At 49.4% G+C, this 18,900-nt stretch overlaps 1 protein-coding gene across 2 annotated transcripts in view; it reads right to left on the bottom strand.

Moving 5' to 3' along the window:
- Positions 1–18,900, bottom strand: part of dcdc2b (doublecortin domain containing 2B) — an 84,654-nt gene that overhangs the window by 31,757 nt on the left and 33,997 nt on the right. For both annotated transcript variants that reach the window (XR_015072951.1, XM_085962961.1), the window contains exon 3: positions 2,654–2,730. Coding sequence is in view for 1 of the 2 variants with exons in the window: in XM_085962961.1 (XP_085819087.1) it covers positions 2,654–2,730 (77 nt within the window). In the remaining variant the exon portion in view is untranslated. The remainder of the gene's footprint in view (positions 1–2,653; positions 2,731–18,900) is intronic.

Below are 18,900 nucleotides of genomic sequence, written 5' to 3'. Positions count from 1 at the left end.
TCCTGGGGGTAACCATTGACCAGAAACTTAACTGGACCAGCCACATAAATACTGTGGCAACAAGAGCAGGTCAGAGGCTGGGTATTCTGCGGCGAGTGTCTCACCTCCTGACTCCCCAAAGCCTTTCCACCATCTACAAGGCACAGGTAAGGAGTGTGATGGAATACTCTCCACTTGCCTGGATGAGTGCAGCTCCAACAACACTCAAGGAGCTTAACACCATCCAGGACAAAGCAGCCCGCTTGATTGGCACCCCATCCACCACCTTAAACATTCACTCCCTCCACCACCGGCGCACCGTGGCTGCAGTGTGTACCATCTACAAGATGCACTGCAGCAACTCGCCAAGGCTTTTTCGGCAGCACCTCCCAAACCCGCGACCTCTTCCACCTAGAAGGACAAGGGCAGCAGGCACATGGGAACACCACCACCTCCAAGTTCCCCTCCAAGTCACACACCATCCTGACTTGGAAATATATCGCTGTTCCTTCATCGTCGCTGGGTCAAAATCCCGGAACTCCCTCCCTAACAGCACTGTGGGAGCACCTTCACCACACGGACTGCAACGGTTCAAGAAGGCGGCTCACCACCACCTTCTCAAGGGCAATTAGGGATGGGCAATAAATGCTGGCCTTGCCGACAATGCCAAATCCTAGGAATGAAATTTAAAAAATAATGAGCTAAATGGGCTTTCAGCTGATGTAAGTCTGGAGCATGGCAAATGATCGAGGAAATTTGCGCACAACAGCTTTGGCACAAAACTGGCATAAATGAGTTACTTGTGAATCACCTTGGAGAAAACTGGCACAACTCCGATCGTACGCTGAAATTTTTGGAAAATTCTGGCCCATGCTATGGTGCTGAGGCCTAGAGATTAGTGAGGTCTCGGGTTAGATCCCTTTGTGTGTCTTCAGTCAGTTGATCTCACGGGAAACATAAAACAAGAAAAGCCCTTCATCAAGGCAGCTCTTCTCAGCAGGCTATTTGTATTACATTATCATTGACTCACTCAAACTTAATTTCCTGAGGAAGATGAATAAAATCTCCCAAGATAATGATAATATTATAATAGATAGGGGGAAAATTCAGTATCGCCCCGTTTGGGGCGCCATTATCGGCCGTGCGCAAAGTTTAGCGCCTGGCGCTAATTATCGCCTCCGACAGCAAACTTGGCTTTTATCGCCCCTGGAGGTGATTGGAGCGCTAAATCAGGCGCTTCACACCTGTCTTAAGGCGCAAAGGCCGAGGAGCGAGGCGCTACCTCAGAGCGCTGGCGAAGCAAGGAAGGGCAAATCAAAATAAACCTGTAAAGTGCTGCTCAGTACCCAAAACTCCTTCACACAGCGTTGAATCTCTCCAGAAGTCTCTCTCTCTCTCTCAGAATGCATGGTGCAAAAATGTCACCAACAAAAAAAGGCAGGAAGCGGTCACCTTTAAATAGCGCTCCCCCAGTCCCTTTCTGACTGCAAAACGCTCCCCTCAACCTGTCGTTGCTAGCGGCAGGCGGAAAGGCAGGGGGCGCCACTCAATATCCGATCCGGGGCGCTACCGGGGCATTGCGCACGCGACTGATGTCACTATCTGCCGGCGCAGGAGATCGTGGCGGTAGTGTTTAGTGTCGCCGCAAAATGTCTAGTTAATTTCACGAGCGGCGCAAACATCGCCGCGCCCGGGCGCTAGTTGCTTTGCGCCCCATTAGCACCCTCTTAAGGCGCTAACGAGAGGCGCAAACAACTGAATTGTTCCCCCATGGTATTTATTTCCAGTCTAGCTGCATTTCATAGTGGACCTTCCCAAAGTCCCAACAGGACTTGAGCCGCAATTTTCCATACAGCCTTTAATTATCCATATCCTCCCGTTGGATTGGTGTTGGGGGCAGACTTCGAAGCTGCCCAGCTCACTCTGCCCTGACCCCAGCAGATCTTCCAGGGTCAGCTTAATTCTAGTAATTGTGGTGGGCTCCCAACGGTATCTCTGGTCCTGTCAGGTTCTAAATATCAAGGGGCGAGTGGAGGAGTGGCGAGGGAGTGAAATTGCTTCAGCAAGGTCAGCAATACTGGTTGAAACAAAGCTATAATTTAAAAAAAATGTTTCGCGATTGACGTAATAAAACTCACTACACACTTGGTTTGAGTATAAAGCAAGGCTTTAATCAACTTGTTTCAGAACATGGAGGTCTAGTTGTACTTCACTAGTTCCTTGTCTTACAAAATGTCCCTGGCAAGCTGGGCCTACGCCCGAGTATTTATACTCCTTGGACGGCGCCACCTGCTGGCCGTCCAGTGTTATTTCACAAGTAGTTTCTTGACGAATGATGAGATTTATAACAGCGATTGATTGCATTAAGTTTGAAATTCTTCCTCTGCTCTCACAGTGATGCCATTCTTGATGCCCAGCCTTGCTGCGGCATTAATGACAGAAAATAGGTCAGATGACCTAGTTCCGTCATTAACATTCAAAAACGGGCAAGTCTATTCAATCATTTACAATGGGAAACTCTGGAAGTGGTGAGGAGGGTGGCGAACTGGCTGAACGGCAGCTTACTGAACTTCTCACATCCACCTGGGAATTGCCAGAAAACGGGTGTTAAATGCTGGCAAAATCCAGGCCAGTTGCGATCCAGTAAATTCTGAGAACAGATGCTAGTACTTACTTAACTATGCATGGCGTTTGAATGTATTTCCTCCATCTGGCAGAGACATTTTCTCTGTTGGAATAAACAGCCCTCACCTGCAAACAAATTTAAAGGGAAAATATGTTTCAATAATTTAATTCAGTTGGGTTTTACCTTTGTTAATTTATTTCTGAGATGCTTAAGTGAAGGGCCAAGGTGAATTGTGCTGGGCCCCACCAGGGCTAAAAATATAGAAGACAAGGTGAAACAGGAATTAATGATTAGGCGACATGAAGGTTGGGATTTGTATGAAGGGAAGATGGAAAGCGATAAGCACACTGCTTTCAACTGCTGGGAAAGAATATAGCTAACTTATTTCATTGTAGTGGCTGGGGAATACTGAGGAGAGGAGAAGGGGACAGAGACCTGCTACATTGGGAGCACTCCTAGACCTCCTGGCCCACAAGGAACCGTTGAAAATATACAAGGCGGCCACTTACCTGGGCCTCCTGTGGCCAGGATGCTTGCTGCTGTCAGCTTCTCGCTGGCGGGTTGGAGACGATGCGGGCCTTAGGAGGGCCTGCGGTTAAAATGGCGTGCCGATCCCGATGAAGTCATCCGGATGGGCACGCCATTTAAATTAGGCCCACAATCACCTGGGGCGGGCGGTCTTCCCGTTCCTGAATTCGGGCAAGTAACATGGTGGGGTGGTGGGAACGTGATATGAAGGTGGAGCGAACCTCCTCGGCCATCTACCCCACCCATGCCTGCACCATCCTCGCCGGTGGGCCGGGGGGGGGGGCGGGAGGAGGGCAGGTGGGGGGGTTGGGGTGGTAGCGGGAGTTATAATCAGCCCTGAATATTACTCCTAAAGAGTTAAAATAGGACACATTTCAACACAGAGACAAAAACGAGGAAGAGCGTAGAAGGGTGCATATTTGAAGATAATATTACATAATTACTGAAAGGAATACAGGTGCTTGTATGGCAGTGGAGTTAAAATGAGCAGCAAGAGATTAGGTCCATTGACAGAGAGAGTTTGGCTTCAATGCTGATCTTGTTGATACTTTGACTTGATTGCCATTAGCGTAGTAACGAGTGGTGCAACTGAACAAATTGCTTTTAAATAACATTCCTGAAACTAAGCCAATTACTGCCCAATAGCACTTTAGGCTAGATAGAAACATAGAAGATAGGAGCAGGAGTAGGCTATTCGGCCCCTCGAGCCTGCTCCGCCATTCAATGAGATCATGGCTGATCATCCAAATTCAGTACCCGGTCCCTGCTTTCTTCTCATATCCCTTGATCCCTTTAGCCTTAAGAAATATGAAGAAGATCTATGGACAGCAGACATGTGATTCTTCTGGCTTTATTGACACACACAAATATAAACTCTTGACAACCAGAGTAGCTCTTGTGAGCAGCCATCAGATTAGACCCCACATTGTTCTTGCTGTTCTGAGCGTCTGCATATTTACGTCACGATGCTATTTTGTACCAACTCACAGGCATTCAGATGCACAGAACAGGCTCCATATCAATTCCTATGTGTGGCCTACATTCATGCTTGCTCTAAAGATCCAATTTTTAAAAAGAATATTATCTAAATTGTACCCGGAACCAGCTCAATTACCAGTCCCCCGCTCTGTGCATAACGGCACACAATTGCAGAATAATGCAGTGATTCCCAGGATTACCTCGAACTTTCACAAATCAACATTAAGAGATTCAGAAGGTCGAAATAACTTCAGCGCACAATGAGTTATGGATCTTCATTTGAACTCTGCTCTCCCAGGACCTGATCACTGATGTAAAGTGCCTGCAGTTGATTTTATTGTTGCAACAAGTCATCAGTGATACCATTGTGCCTGCAACTTGGAAAATGATGTCAGTTTGACCAGTTATACCGGTTTCACTCAGTGTGAAATGGATTATAACGGCAATGATAGTTTTGCAATTTTTAATTCAGATTTCATCTCTTACATTAGTTGTTGTGGGATTCCTCATAGCCCGCCCAACTCTTTCTTAAAGGTACTAATCAACATTGTGTGCCTGGCGGTCTATTTCACAGATCTGCTTTTCTGCGGGGAATAAAAGCTTCTTTCTAATCTCGGTACTTGCCTGAGGCTTGATCATATATTCTGTTGCTCAGCGCAGACAGTCCAAGTTATAAATAACCCGATAACATCTATATTGTCCCTTCTTCTCAATATTTCAAAAATCTGGATGTCTTTCCTCAATCTTTTTTGAAAATAAATTCAGTTCCGAGTCTTTCTTCATAACTCAGAGCCCCACGTTCTGAAATGATCTCAATCACTGCTCTGAATACTCACGAGAGCTTCAATATACTATTGAAGTTATGCTTTTCAAAAACTGCATGCTGAGGCAAAACTGTCTCCAATGCTCACATCTGCTTTTTTTATTTGCTAATAAAGAAAGACTTGAATTTACGAGGAGGAACTTTCTGCTTCAAAATGCTCCTGGCGCCTGCCAGGATTGAAAATAGGGAAATTGCACTTGCCGAGCCTGTGATGTTTTGTGGAAAATAATGGGATGAGGGGTGCAATTTCTCTACTTTCATGGGTTAGGGAGGGTTCGTGAGTAGCAGGCCTTTGGTGGGTAGTGGGACACTTCCGAGGCACCCCCATGCCAAAGTGGCTGGAGAGTGCAGCAGAGATCTGCCGGCCTGGGGGTGGTTCTGTACACCCCACCCCACCACCCCGCCGCCTCCCGCCAGCTTAAGAGGCTGCCTCCGTTGGCCCCCTGTGTAAGGATGCCATTTGTAGTATTTTATTTTAAATCTGCCTCTCGTCTTCAGGGGAGCAGGCCCTGATTCAGGCCTGGATCCTCAGGTGGGCCTATCAGCCACCCATTGCTGAGCTACAGGCGGTGAGACCAGATGTACAGTTCCCTAACAAAATACTGCAGATGCTAGAAATCCGAAATAACAACAGAAAATGCTGGAAAAACTCAGCAGGCCAGGCAACATCCGTGAAGAGAGAAATAGAGTCAACGTTTCAGGTTAAAACCCTTGACAAAGGGTTTCAACCTGAAACGTTGACTCTATTTCTCTCTCCACGGATGTTGCCTGGCCTGCTGAGTTTTGCCAGCATTTTCTGTTGTACAGTTCCCTGTATGTGGAAAGATGCTTAGTCCACTTCCTAGTAATCGACTTAATTTCCAAACAGGAACACATGCTGAAGAAAAATCGCCATTGTTAATGTGTGATATATTCTGCTAAACCAATCAATTCATCCTGTGTTCCAGGCATAGATTTGTTGATGGTTATGGCACTGCATATATCTGGATTATTTCATTAAATCTACACGAATGGACTGGAGGAAAATTGAGAATTTTTTTTATTGAGTGTTTGCACTCAACTATTGCACACTCTACAAATGTGGCTCACTGGGCAGCACTCTCGCCTCTGAGTCAGAAGGTTGTGGGTTCAAGTCCCCACTCCAGAGACTTGAGCACATAAACCTAGGCTGACACTCCAGTGCAGTGCTGAGGGAGTGCTGCACTGTCGGAGGGGCCGTCTTTCGGATGAGACGTTAAACCGAGGCCCTGCTTGCTCTCTCAGGTATATGTAAAAGATCCCATGGCACTATTTTGAAGAAGAGCAGGGGAGTTCTCCCCGGTGTCCTGGCCAATATTTATCCCTCAATCAACATCACTAAAAAAAAATTATCTGGTCATTATGACATTGCTGTTTGTGGGAGCTTGCTGTGCGCAAATTGGCTGCCGTGTTTCCTAAATTACAACAGTGACTACACTTCAAAAAGCACTTCATTGGCTGTAAAGCACTTTGGGAGGTCGTGAAAGGTGCTATATAAATACAAGTCTTTCTTTTATCATTGAACGTTTCCTCATTTATGCTTAAGTGCATTGCTAGCTGTTTGAGATGTGTTAAAGGCTATCATATCCGATAAGCATACCTTAATGCAGAAACCGAGGCTACATGCTGTATTAACTTGAACGGCAATGATAAGGACTCGTAAGCCACAGAGTCCTCTGCGTGGAGTGAGTCGATAATGAAAGGGGAACATGGAGAGGAGCGTGGTAAACTAAAGAACATTAGCAAAGGACCATGGGCTAGAAATTCAGTACAGGGGGTATAGCCACTTTTGGGGCGGTAAAGTCGGGCGGCCGCTAAAGTTTGCGCCCGGCGCAAAGTCGAGGCCACTTCGCCGATATTCAGTAGCATCACCCTAAGAGGTTGCTGCAGCGCTAAAACTGGTGATGCACGACTATCTTTAGGCGCTAAGCCGGTGGTGCTGAGCTATACCGCCGAGGCCGGGCGCAGCGCAGGTGCGGTCATTTCTTGATTGACGGCAGACCCGCTGGCGCCGGCCATCTCTTAAAGGGGGAAGGGTCGAGTTGTTTGGCTGCCACGCCCTGGACATTGCAGCCCTCCAGCGAGGCCTGAGCACTGCTGCTGCACCTATTTAGCGACTAGGACGATGCAGAAGGCCCGGGAAAGAGCACAGCGCTTTACTGAAGCTGACCTGAGGCTGCTGGTTCGCGCTGTGGAGCGAAGATGCCATATTTTGTTTCCAGACAGTGGCAAGAAGCCGGTGACCAGCGTCTTCCGCAAAGCCTGGAGGGATGTCTCCAACAGGGTGACATCCAACAGTGTGGTTGGCAGGACTCCTGTACAATGCAGGAAGAAGTTTAATGACCTCACTAGGATTGTCAGGGTGCGTACCCTTTCCAGTGTCCTCCTCATCCTTGCATGTGCACCTCACATTATGGGCAAAGGGACCTGAAAGGCCTAATGGCCAGCCCTCATCCAGCAGCTATGGGAATGGCATGACCATCAATTGCACATTCTGCACTTTACACACTGTCCAAGCTATTCCACCATGGGAGGCTGTGCAGACAAGATCAGGGCTACACACCGTACTTAGAGGCCATCCTTTCTCTTGCAGGCCAAGCTGGCTAACAACAGACGTAGCCAGATTGGGACTGGTGGAGGCCGTCCTCAGCACCAGGAGCTCACCGACCTAGACCAGCGCGTGGAGCGCATCATGGGAGTCCGTGTCATTGGCCCCGTTGCCACTGGAGATGCCGACCCTGTTCTGGGCACCAATGGTGAGGACATGACCTTTTGGACCTCTCTCGTTCCACTTGCGCATCAGATCAACATCCTTAGCCACTGTCCGACCAATGCGGTGAATGGCACCACTCATGCCTCCCTCGCTGATGCCCTGTCCTCACTCTAAAGCTACTGTTGTGCCTTCCTGCTTTCAGATGGTGAGGCGCCAGGTGAGGAGGAGGTCCCTGAAGCTGCCAGTGTCAGCCCCTCGGAAGAGGAGGAGGAGGAGGAGGAAGAGGAAGGCGGCCCATCAGTGGCACCCTCAGCCGCGCCAACCCATGGCGATGTAGGGGACAGGTCTTCCCTGGAGGGGAGCCTGGGGGAAGGGTCAGAGGGGAGTCCAGTTCCTGGGCCCAGCGGCCTGCAGCAACGCGGGAGGGGTGGGGAAACTCGGCGGCCTTCTCCCCAGAGGGTGAGTGCGGCCTCCAGGCCGGCGACGGTCAGCGCAGAGGAGGTGCGCCTCCTCGAGGAAATGGCCGTCGACTCGGAGCGCAGGCACACGGAGCTCATGGGGGTAGTGGCACGGATGCCTGACGCCATAGAGTCATTGGCTAAGAGTGTCAAGGAATTCGAGGCATCACAGGCCAGAAGTCTGGAGGAAGTCGGTGCAGCTCAGGCCAGGAGTCTGCAGGAAGTCGGGGCAGCTCAGGCCAGGAGTCTGCAGGAAGTCGGGGCAGCTCAGGCCAGGAGTCTGCAGGAAGTCGGGGCAGCTCAGGCCAGGAGTCTGCAGGAAGTCGGGGCAGCTCAGGCAGCTAGTAGCCAAATGATCAGTGGTGCCGTCCAGTCACTGGCTGGTCTGATGCGGCCACAGACCAGGGCAACACGGGCACTAACTGCTGCCACACTCACTGCGTCAGCCAGGCATCGCCAGGGCACCCGCCGCGCTGCAGCAGCACAGCGGTCTGTCCTTCAGCAGATTGCTGCGCATGCTGCAGTGCTGGCCCGGGCGAGTGCCAGTGTCTCAGGCGACCAGCGAGTGCCTGCCATCAGCCAGCTTGCTCCCATTCCTGCAGCCGCCACTGCCACTCCCCCAGTGGAGCTGCCACGAGCTGCTGGACAGACTGATGCTGCCCAGCCACAGCTGCAGCAGTCACCAGCCAGCCCCTCGAGGGCCAGAGCTCGTCTAGGCCGACCCCCAAGGGCATCAGCCGTCACGCCATGTGCCCCTCAGGAGCCTTCCCCCAGCCTTGCTGCAGCCACTGGGCTCACTTTGAGGAGGAGCAGCAGGGCGGGCAGGGGCCACGCAAAGATGCCCAAGGCATCGCTCTCGCGGGCCAAAAACTAGAATGTGTGGGCAGTTGTGTTTGTTTTTTGAGGCCGAGAATTGGATGTTTGTTTTTTGAAGGCCGAGGATGTGATGTTTGTTTTTTACGAAGGCCGAGGATGACAGCCATTTTTGTTGCACTGTTTTGTTAATCCTCTCCAGGTTGTGGGAGCGAGTAATGTGTCTGACTGTTTTTTGGGGGTTTGTTCTGTTTTTGTTTTTCATGCGGGAAGGGCACTGAGTTTGTGGAATAAACCATTTTCTTTATTCAGATTGTCCATGTTTGAACTTTGAAGTTTTTGTTGCCTTAACCGGCTGAGGGCTTGCGGAGCGGCTGCATTCATGTTCTTTCATTGGCACAAGCCATTCCCTGACAGGGGGCCTAGAACCTACGTTCAATAAGCCGCCGACGGGTGGCCCTTGCACCTTGTGCCTCCCTCCTGTGCTGGTCCTCCTCCTCCTCCTCCTCCTGCTCCTCCTGCTCCTCCTCCTGAGGTGATGCTCCAACCTGAGGTGGCAGTGCCTGAGTCCTGCGGATAGCCAGGTTGTGCAGCATGCAGCAAACGACCACGAAATGGGAGACTTGCTCCGGCGAATACTGCAGGGCTCTGCCAGAACGATCCAGGCAGTGGAACCGTTGCTTCAGGACGCCAATTGTTTGTTCGATGATATTCCTGGTCGCTTGATGGCTCTCGTTGTATCGCTCTTCAGCAGGGGTCCTGGGTGCGTGGAGCGGGGTCATGAGCCAGGTACACAAAGGGTAGCCTTTGTCCCCGATAAGCCATCCTCTTGGGTGAGGCTGTGCCTGGAACATGTCAGCCACAGTTGTCTGTCGCAGGATAAAGGCATCGTGGCTGCTGCCTGGAAAGCAGGCATTGACAGCTAGGATGCGCTGCCTGTGGTCACACACCAGCTGTACGTTGAGGGAATGGTAGCTTTTAAGTCTGTGTGTTCTAGTTGTATTTAAGATTAATTACTGACACAGACTACAAGAATAACGTTTCAACAGGTCTTTACTAGTTGGAGGTCAGGGCTATACTAACAGCAATATCACTACACAGTACTTATATACCAGTGGTCACCACCGGTATTACGTATACAGCAGCCAGAGAAAGTAGTACATCTCTTAAGGTGGAACAGGCTTAAGTTCTCTTAAGGTGGAACAGGTTACATACACCACAATCCTCCCTTTTTAGCTTAACAGTCATATCCCCATTTAACATAACATAATAACATATATATATATATATAACTTCAGGTATAAACAGTTCAAAGGTTCAGCCTCTCAGGAGGCCTTCTGATTCGGGTTGGATAATGCCTTTCAGTGGTCTCTGATTCTTGTTGCTGAGGTGACTCCTCTAGTTGGTTTCCTATGTATTGGACGTCATCATCAGGTACATTCCCTGCCGAGGTAGATGCTTCAGGTTCATTAACGTCTTCCACAGTTGTCTCTGTCGCAACCATGGGTTCGACCCTTGCTCTCGATTCTACCAGTTGATCCGCATGACGCCTTATCACATTGTTACCAATATCTACTGTGTACATCAGAGGTCCTTGTCTGGCCCGAATTGTTCCGGACTGCCATTTTTCGTTTCCATAGTCCCTTGCCAACACTGGTTGTCCTACGTCGAAACTTCGAGTGGTCTTGTTATTAATATGCCGGAACTGTTTGTTTTCCACTTCCCTCCGCACATTTGGTTTTAACAAGTCCAACCTGGACCGCAACCTCCTGTTATAAAACATCATGGCAGGACTTTGGTTAGTTACTGCATGAGCGGCGTTTCGATATGCCATTAGGAAATTGTCCACCTTGTGTTGTAGCGGAATCTGATCATCGTTCATGGCCTTTATTGCCTTTTTGAATGTTTGGACAAATCTCTCGGCCAACCCGTTTGTCGCTGGATGATATGGGGCAGAGGTATAATGTTTCACCCCATTCTTCTTTAAGAATTTTTGGAATTCTTCCGACACGAACTGTGGTCCGTTGTCCGAACATATCTGTTCTGGCAATCCGTTCCTTGCGAATATTGTTCTTAACACCGCAATTGTCTTTTCTGAAGTAGTGGTATTCATCTTGACCACTTCTGGCCATTTGGAATGTGCGTCCACCGCAATTAGGAACATGGAGTCCATGAATGGACCAGCAAAGTCAATATGTACGTGTTGCCACGGGGCTGAAGGCCATTCCCATGGGTGTAGCGGTGCGATCGGAGGTGCATTTTGCACTTTTTGGCACCCAGTGCAGCTTTTCGTCAACTCCTCTATCTGTTGGTCAATACCCGGCCACCATACATAAGCCCTAGCAAGACTTTTCATCTTAACTCCCCCCAGATGACCTTCATGCAGTTCCTTTAGAACTCTTTCCCTTAACTTGGGAGGAATAATCACTCTTGTCCCGTACATCAAAGTACCATGGCAGACGGACAGCTGGTCTCGCCTTGCCGAGAATGCCAGTAACAGAGGATCACCATGTGTTGGCCATCCCTTCACTGTCACCTCGTAGACTCGGGACAGTGTCGGGTCATTCCTGGTTTCTCTTTCAATACTTGCATTGGTGACTGGTAAACACTCGATGATGGTCGAATGAAATAACTCAACAGGGTCAACTTTCGTCGTCTCTTCTTCTTCAGGTAGTGGCAGGCGCGACAGCCCATCAGCATTGCCATGCTGCTTTGTACCTTTGAATTCTATTTGATATTGATGTGCCCCTAGGAAAAGGGACCATCTCTGGAGTCTCTGTGCTGTCATCACCGAAACACCCTTCTTAGGGTTAAAAATGGATACCAACGGCTGATGGTCTGTCAGAAGTGTGAATTTTTGGCCCTGCAGGTAATGATTAAACTTCTTCACTCCCCATACAAGGCTGAGAGCCTCCCTATCGATCTGCGCATAGTTGCGCTCAGCGGAGGTCAATGATCTGGATGCAAACGCGACTGGCCTTTCCGTGCCATTTGGCAACTTGTGTGAGAGTACTGCCCCAATACCATATGGAGAAGCATCACAAGCCAACCGAATAGGCAGTGTCGGGTTGAAGTGAGCCAACACTTCCTCTGAGGTGATCAATTCTTTGCTTTTGCGAAATGCCTTCTTACAGTTTTCGCTCCATTCCCATGGTACCCCCTTCTGTAAAAGAGCGTTCAGCAGGTGCAGTACCATGGATAGATTCGGTAGAAACCTATGGTAATAGTTAATCAATCCTAGAAACGACCTCAACTGAGAGACACTATCCGGAGCGGGAGCCTTTACAACTGCCTCTATCTTGTCAGGAGACTTATGAAGCCCCTCCCGGTCAATGACATGACCACAGTACGAGATCCGCTTCTGAAGGAACTCACATTTCTGCCGATTAACTTGAAGTCCATACTCTTTCAGTCTGTTGAGCACCAGTTCCAAGTTTGCGAGGTGTTCTTCATCACCATCTCCTGTAATCAGAATATCGTCCAGGTAACATTGTGTGCCTGGAATTCCCTGTAATACCTGCTCCATGGCCCTCTGCCAAATTGCTGGAGCCGATGCCACTCCAAAAACTAGCCTACTATACCGGTACAAACCTCTATGCGTGTTGATCGTGAGGTACTGGCGTGACTCTTCTTCAACCTCCATCTGCAAGTACGCCTGCGCCAGGTCTATCTTGGTGAAGTGTTTCCCGCCAGACAACGAAGCAAAAATATCCTCAATCCGCGGAAGCGGATACTGCACTGTGTGAAGCACCAGATTAACGGTGATCTTGAAGTCTCCACAGATGCGAACCTTCCCTGGTTCTCCTGGCTTGTTGCTCGAAGGACGTTTCATAACGGGAACAATGGGCGTAGCCCACTCACTCCAATCTACCTTAGACAGTACACCTGAACGTTCTAGCGCTTCCAGTTCCGCTTCTACAGCAGGTCGTATTGCATAGGGTACCGGTCTGGCTTTGAAAAATTTTGGGTGTGCATGTTCATCAATCTTGATGTTTGCCGTAATTCCTCTCAGTGTTCCCAGTCCCTGCTGGAACACCTCTTTAGCATCATCCAATATTCTGGACAATCGTTTAGGTTTGACATCTGTTTCCCCGGAATCTACCGTTAGTGCCTTTAAGGAGTGCCAGTCCATATTCATTTTCCTAATCCACTCCCGTCCCAGTAGTGGTGGACCTCCTTTAGGTAGCACATATAAGTCCATTACTTGGCTTTCTTTGCCCTTGTGGACCACTTTTACCTCTATCTTTCCGATGGGGTACACTCTTTGCCCCGTGTATGTTTTCCGTATCCCGTAGGGGAATATGTTGGAATAACCTTTTGTAATCTTTCTTATTCATGACCGTCAATGCCGATCCAGTGTCCAATTCCATCTTTACTTGGACTCCTGCTATCTGAAGAGTGACCCAAATTGTCTGGAGATCTGCATCCTTACCAACGTTGTGTACTCTTAAGCTACCCAGTTCATTACTGCTGGTGTCTGAATCTGACTTCTGTTCATTCGAACTGTTCTTTGTCACCTTGTGTATCTTTATGTATTTTCCTTGCAGTGCCTTTTTGTTGCTGGTCTTCTTTCCTGACCGGCATACTTTAGCTATGTGGCCAAGCCTGCCACACGTTCTGCATTCTTGGTTTTTAAACCAACACTGGTTCTGATCGTGCGTTGTCTTTCCACAACAATAACATTTTACAGTACTCAAAACCAATTGATTTGTACTGAGTTCCAGTGACCGTAGCTGCATTACTGCCGTGCCTCTCGCTGCGGCTTCGTGTGATGCTGCCATAGTGACCGCTTTCTCAAGCGTCAGCTCATTCTCCTCGAGCAGTCGCTTTTGTGTATCTTCTTTTAATAATCCACACACAAATTTATCTCTTAGCGCATCTGTTAGTCCCGTTCCAAACTGACAGTACTTTGCTAGCTTACGCAATTCCATTAAATAGTCAGCATTGCTTTCATCTTTCAGCTGCTTTCTGCTGTAAAATTTAAATCGTTCCGCTAGCATCAGCGGCGTGGGGTTTAGATGATTTCTCAGGACAGTAACAATCTCCTCGAACGTCTTCTCCGCCGGTTCATCTGGTGATAAAAGGTGTTTCAATTGCCCGTATGTCTTCGCACCCATTAAGTTTAATAAAGTTAGTGCTTTCTCATCATCTGGGATTTTATTTGCTTTACAATAATTTTGTATGCGTTCTACATACGTGGCCCAATCTTCGATGTCACTATCAAAGGTATTAATGTTCCCATGTTTAGGCATCGTTGCAATTTTTTTTTTTTTTTTAGTGATTTCCCTTTTTCCAAGATGGCGGCTTCCCGCTCTTGTCTTCGTCCTCCGCCTACAAAATGGCGGTTTCCCGTGCTTGGCGGTCTTTCCCGCGCTCGCCTTCTTCACCCGCTGGCTGCAATGGCGTTTGGCGTGCCGCTGCTGCTCCCCTTTCCCAGCAGTTAGTAACTCCCCCGACGCTGTCTCCGCTTCACCGCGGCTCCCTCGGGCATTCGCGCTTCCCCGATGTCGCGCCTCGCAGCCCTTCTTGCAGCCTGGTTATTAGCACCGGCTGCGTTCGCCTTCACCGCGGCTCTCGCTCCTTCAGTCGCCCCAGACGCTGCGCCTTTTTGGCCCGAATGCGGCCCGGCCCTTATCACCAGCCGCAATTGATGTCCCCGCGCTGCGCCTTTCGGCCCGAATGTGGCCCGGCCCTTATCTCCGGTCGCGATCGATCTCACCGCCCTTATTCCTCCGTCTTCCCTCCCCGTCTGTACAGCCAACGCGGCCGACTTTCTGCTCGCGTCGCTGACCGGCTTACCCACCACCGAGGTAGAAGGAAGATAGCTGACTGCCGCTGATGGAGGCTTCGAGTTCAGGATATCTTCTGCACTCCGGGTTCTCGATGTCTGCCGCGCGACGTGTCTTCCAGCAGGGTGATGAGGGTGGATGCCTCTCTTCGACGCCCGTTCTGTGGACGAAGCCGCCGTGGATATAAACTGCCGCAGGGTAAGAATCGGACTCATCGCCACTGTTAAGTCTGTGTGTTCTAGTTGTATTTAAGATTAATTACTGACACAGACTACAAGAATAACGTTTCAACAGGTCTTTACTAGTTGGAGGTCAGGGCTATACTAACAGCAATATCACTACACAGTACTTATATACCGGTGGTCACCACCGGTATTACGTATACAGCAGCCAGAGAAAGTAGTACATCGCTTAAGGTGGAACAGGCTTAAGTTCTCTTAAGGTGGAACAGGTTACATACACCACAGTAGCCCTTCCGGTTGCAGTAATCCTCGGCATTCTCCAGAGGTGCCCGCAAAGCCACATGCGTGCAGTCAATGGCGCCCTGCACCATGGGGAAGGCCGCTATTCTTGCAAATCCCATTGCACGCTGCTGCTGCTTCTCCAGGGTCATGGGGAAGGAGATGAATTGACGTCTCCTTCTGAAAAGGGCATTGGTCACCTGGCGGTGCAGCAATGCACGGCGAACTGGGAGATGTTAGCAATGTCCCCAGCAGCGGATTGGAAGGAGCCGGTGGCATAGAAGTTCAGAGCCACCGTCACCTTCACTGCCACCAACAGAGACGTCCTGCACCTCAGCTGTGGCTGCAGATCTCTCTGAAGCAGCTGGCAGATCTCTGTGACCACCTCCCTTCTGAATCGCAGCCTCCTAACACACTGCTCGTCAGACATGTTGACATAGGAGAACTGCTGGCGGTATACCCTGAGTGGGTAAGGCCTCCCTTGCCGACACCTGTTGCCCCCTCTGCGTCTAGCCAGGGCTGCCACTCTCTCACGGCGTCTGTGAGCCCTTTGGACGTAATGCTGCAAGCCAGCGTTGACAGCCCCCATAATATGCTGGCAAACAATGAGATATCAATGAAGGCAAAGAGAATTGCAAAGCTGTGGCCTGAAGCCAGAAATACCTGTCCTAGTGTTGGGCCAAAGCAGTAAGCTCTCTACCTTGGTCTCTCTCCAAAAAACCGTCTCACAAGAGTGAGTGCTGCAAAATGGCTGCCCTTTATAGTGCAGGGGAAGTGCCCTTTAACTTGCGCTCCCCGCGGCCCGCATCGGATGTGCAACGTTCCACTCCACAGTCGTTAGGGCCGCCAGGCGCACAATGGGGCGGCGCGACTGAAGTTCCGGTTTGGGGCGCACAAAGGGCGTTGCACGAGGAAATGACGTCATGATCTGCGCACGCAGCTGAGCGCACGCAAAGACTTTGCGCCGGCGCTAAATGTCTACTGAAGTTGGGGCGAGGCGCAGATCGCGCTGCGCCCGGGCGCTAAGCGCCTAGCGCTCGAGATCTACTCCTCCTAAGGCGCTAACGGCTGGCGCAGCCAACTGAATTTCTAGGCCCATATTTATATGATTTCAATTCAAGAAACCAAGGATTAATTGAGTCACTTTCTAAAACAGGAAAATCAAGCAAAAAATTATCATAATTATAGTTGATTGAGTAAAATGAAAGACTTGCATTTCTAAAGCGTCTTTCACGACCACCAGACATCTCAAAGCGCTTTACAGTCAATGAAGTGGAGTCACTGTTGTAATGTGGGAAACAGAGCAGCCAATTTGTGCACAGCAAGCTCCCACAAACAGCAATGTAATAATGACCAGATAATCTGTTTTAGTGATGCTGATTGAGGGATAAATATTGGCCCAGGACACTGGGGAGAACTCCCCTGCTCTTCTTCGAAATAGTGCCACAGGATCTTTTATGTCCACCTGAGAGAGCAGGCAGGGCCTCAGTTTAATGTCTCATCTGAAAGACGGCACCTCCTACAGTGCAGCACTTCCTCAGCACTGCAGTGTCAGCCTAGATTTATGTGCTCAAGTCCCTGGAGCGGGACTTGAACCCACAACCTTCATGACTCAGAGGCGAGGGTGCTACCCACTGAGTCACGGCTGACACACAAAGCAGTTTGCTATCTTTTGCAATGTGATAGGGTTCCCATTATGAGGAAACATGTCTGAACATGTTGTAGCTAACACAATAACAATCAAGTTCATGACTACTTAAAAAAGCCGTTACTTGTTTCTTCCAATTTTCTCCTTTCTGCTCTTTCCTCATCCTGAAGGTGAGGCTGGGGGACGGTTTGATGAATGTCTAGTTTTCATGCGTAAACACCTATGGGGGCAATTTTTGCCTCCATCGCCCCATTTTTCAGTGTGAACAGGACGGTTGCGAGAGACAAAAAGTAAAAGTAAATTTAGTGGCATCTTCCCAGCCAAGGCCCACCCAATACCATATTCGAGCGGACCTCGGTTTAGGTGGCCTGAGCTCCTGGCGGAAGCAGAAAGGAGTCTCATTACTCTATGAAAATCGAGGTCCTATGAAGTACAACAACAACAATGTGCATTTATACAGCGCCTTAATGTAGTAAAACGTCCCCAGGCGCTTCACAACAGTGATATCAAACAAAATTTGACACCGAGCCACAGAAGGAGAAGTTAGGAAAGAAAGAGGTAGGTTTTAAGGAGCGTCTTAAAGGAGAGAGAGGTGGAGAGGCGGAGAGATTTAGGGAGGGAATTCCAGAGCTTCAGGCCTAGGCAACAGGAGGCACGGCCACCAATGGTGGAGCGATTAAAATCGGGGATGCGCAAGAGGCCAGAATTAGACGCCGATGTCATTTTGGTCACAATCAGTGAGAGGCCCACTCAGTGCTAAACCTTCCCATGAGTCATGGGTGGTACAGCCCAGGAATGGGTGGCTCCAGTGCTTTTTTAAGGGGCACGCGCATCCAATTAGTTAGATCACTGGAACCGTTTGAGACATCTTGCTTGCATTACTCTGTAATTTTTTTTATTGTAAAATCACTGCACTTTGGTTTTTAGTTGCTGCAACACCTTCAGGAAGATTACATTTTTATATATAGTTTTTATCCACACCTTTGTTTTGGCCCTTCCCCCTTTTTTTCTCTCCCACATGGCAGCTGTCTCTCACTCTGCCAGCGCATTTCACACCTAATCTAGAGCCGTCTTTTGTCTCCACTAGTCCGATCACCATCTCGTCTGGTTTTGAATACCTCTTAATGTCTCTTCACTTCTTTTTTGTTCTTTCATCCCCATTTCCCAGCCCCCAAACTGGCCTTTCAATCTGTTTCATTTCCTGTGCTTTTTCAGTCTTGACAAAGGGTCTTCGATCTGAAACGTTGACTCTATTTCTCTCTCCACGGACGTTGCCTGGCCTGCTGAGTTTTTCCAGCATTTTCTGTTGTTATTTCGGATTTCCAGCATCCGCAGTATTTTGCTGTCGTAGCTCAAGGAGGTATTGGCTGCTTCAGAAGACCGGAATCGTTTTGGCCATTCCACTCTGGCTGGGGAACAGGAACAACAGCAGCAACAGGTGGGAGGACTTCATGGAGCTGCGGTTAGAGCTACAGGGAGGAGTGCAGGTAGCAAATAACCTTGCTGTGCCCACCGGGTCTGTAAACTCAGTCACCAAACTCCAGTTTCCTGAGAAGCCGTGTGTAAGGAGGAAACGCCTTTCAAGGGAGGCTGTCACAGACCTGTGCCACCTCTTGCAACAACTCCTGCAATCCAGTGCTACAGCTGCCAATATATTGTCTGTTGCAGTCAAAGTCAGAACAGCCCTCAACTTTTTTGCTTCCGGCTCATTCCAGACCATAACTGGAGATATCAGTAATAAGTCAATATAAAGTCCATGTCCCCCTTCAAGCTAAAGTAAGGAGTGTGATGGAATACTCTCCACTTGCCTGGATGAGTGCCGCTCCAGCAACACTCAAGAAGCTCGACACCATCCAGTACAAAGCAGCCCGCTTGATTGGCACCCCATTCACCACCTTAAACATCCACTCCCTCCACCACCGGCGCACCGTGGCTGCAGTGTGTACCATCTACAAGATGCACTGCAGCAACTCGCCAAGGCTTCTTCGGCAGCACCTCCCAAACCCGCGACCTCTTCCACCTAGAAGGACAAGGGCAGCTGGTGCATGGGAATACCACCACCTCCA

Source organism: Somniosus microcephalus, chromosome 20 (genome assembly GCF_052327205.1).
Source record: "Somniosus microcephalus isolate GS21.2 chromosome 20, FLI_Smic_1.0, whole genome shotgun sequence".
In the NCBI taxonomy this organism is placed as follows: domain Eukaryota; kingdom Metazoa; phylum Chordata; class Chondrichthyes; order Squaliformes; family Somniosidae; genus Somniosus; species Somniosus microcephalus.
This window is presented reverse-complemented; position numbering and strand designations above follow the sequence as displayed.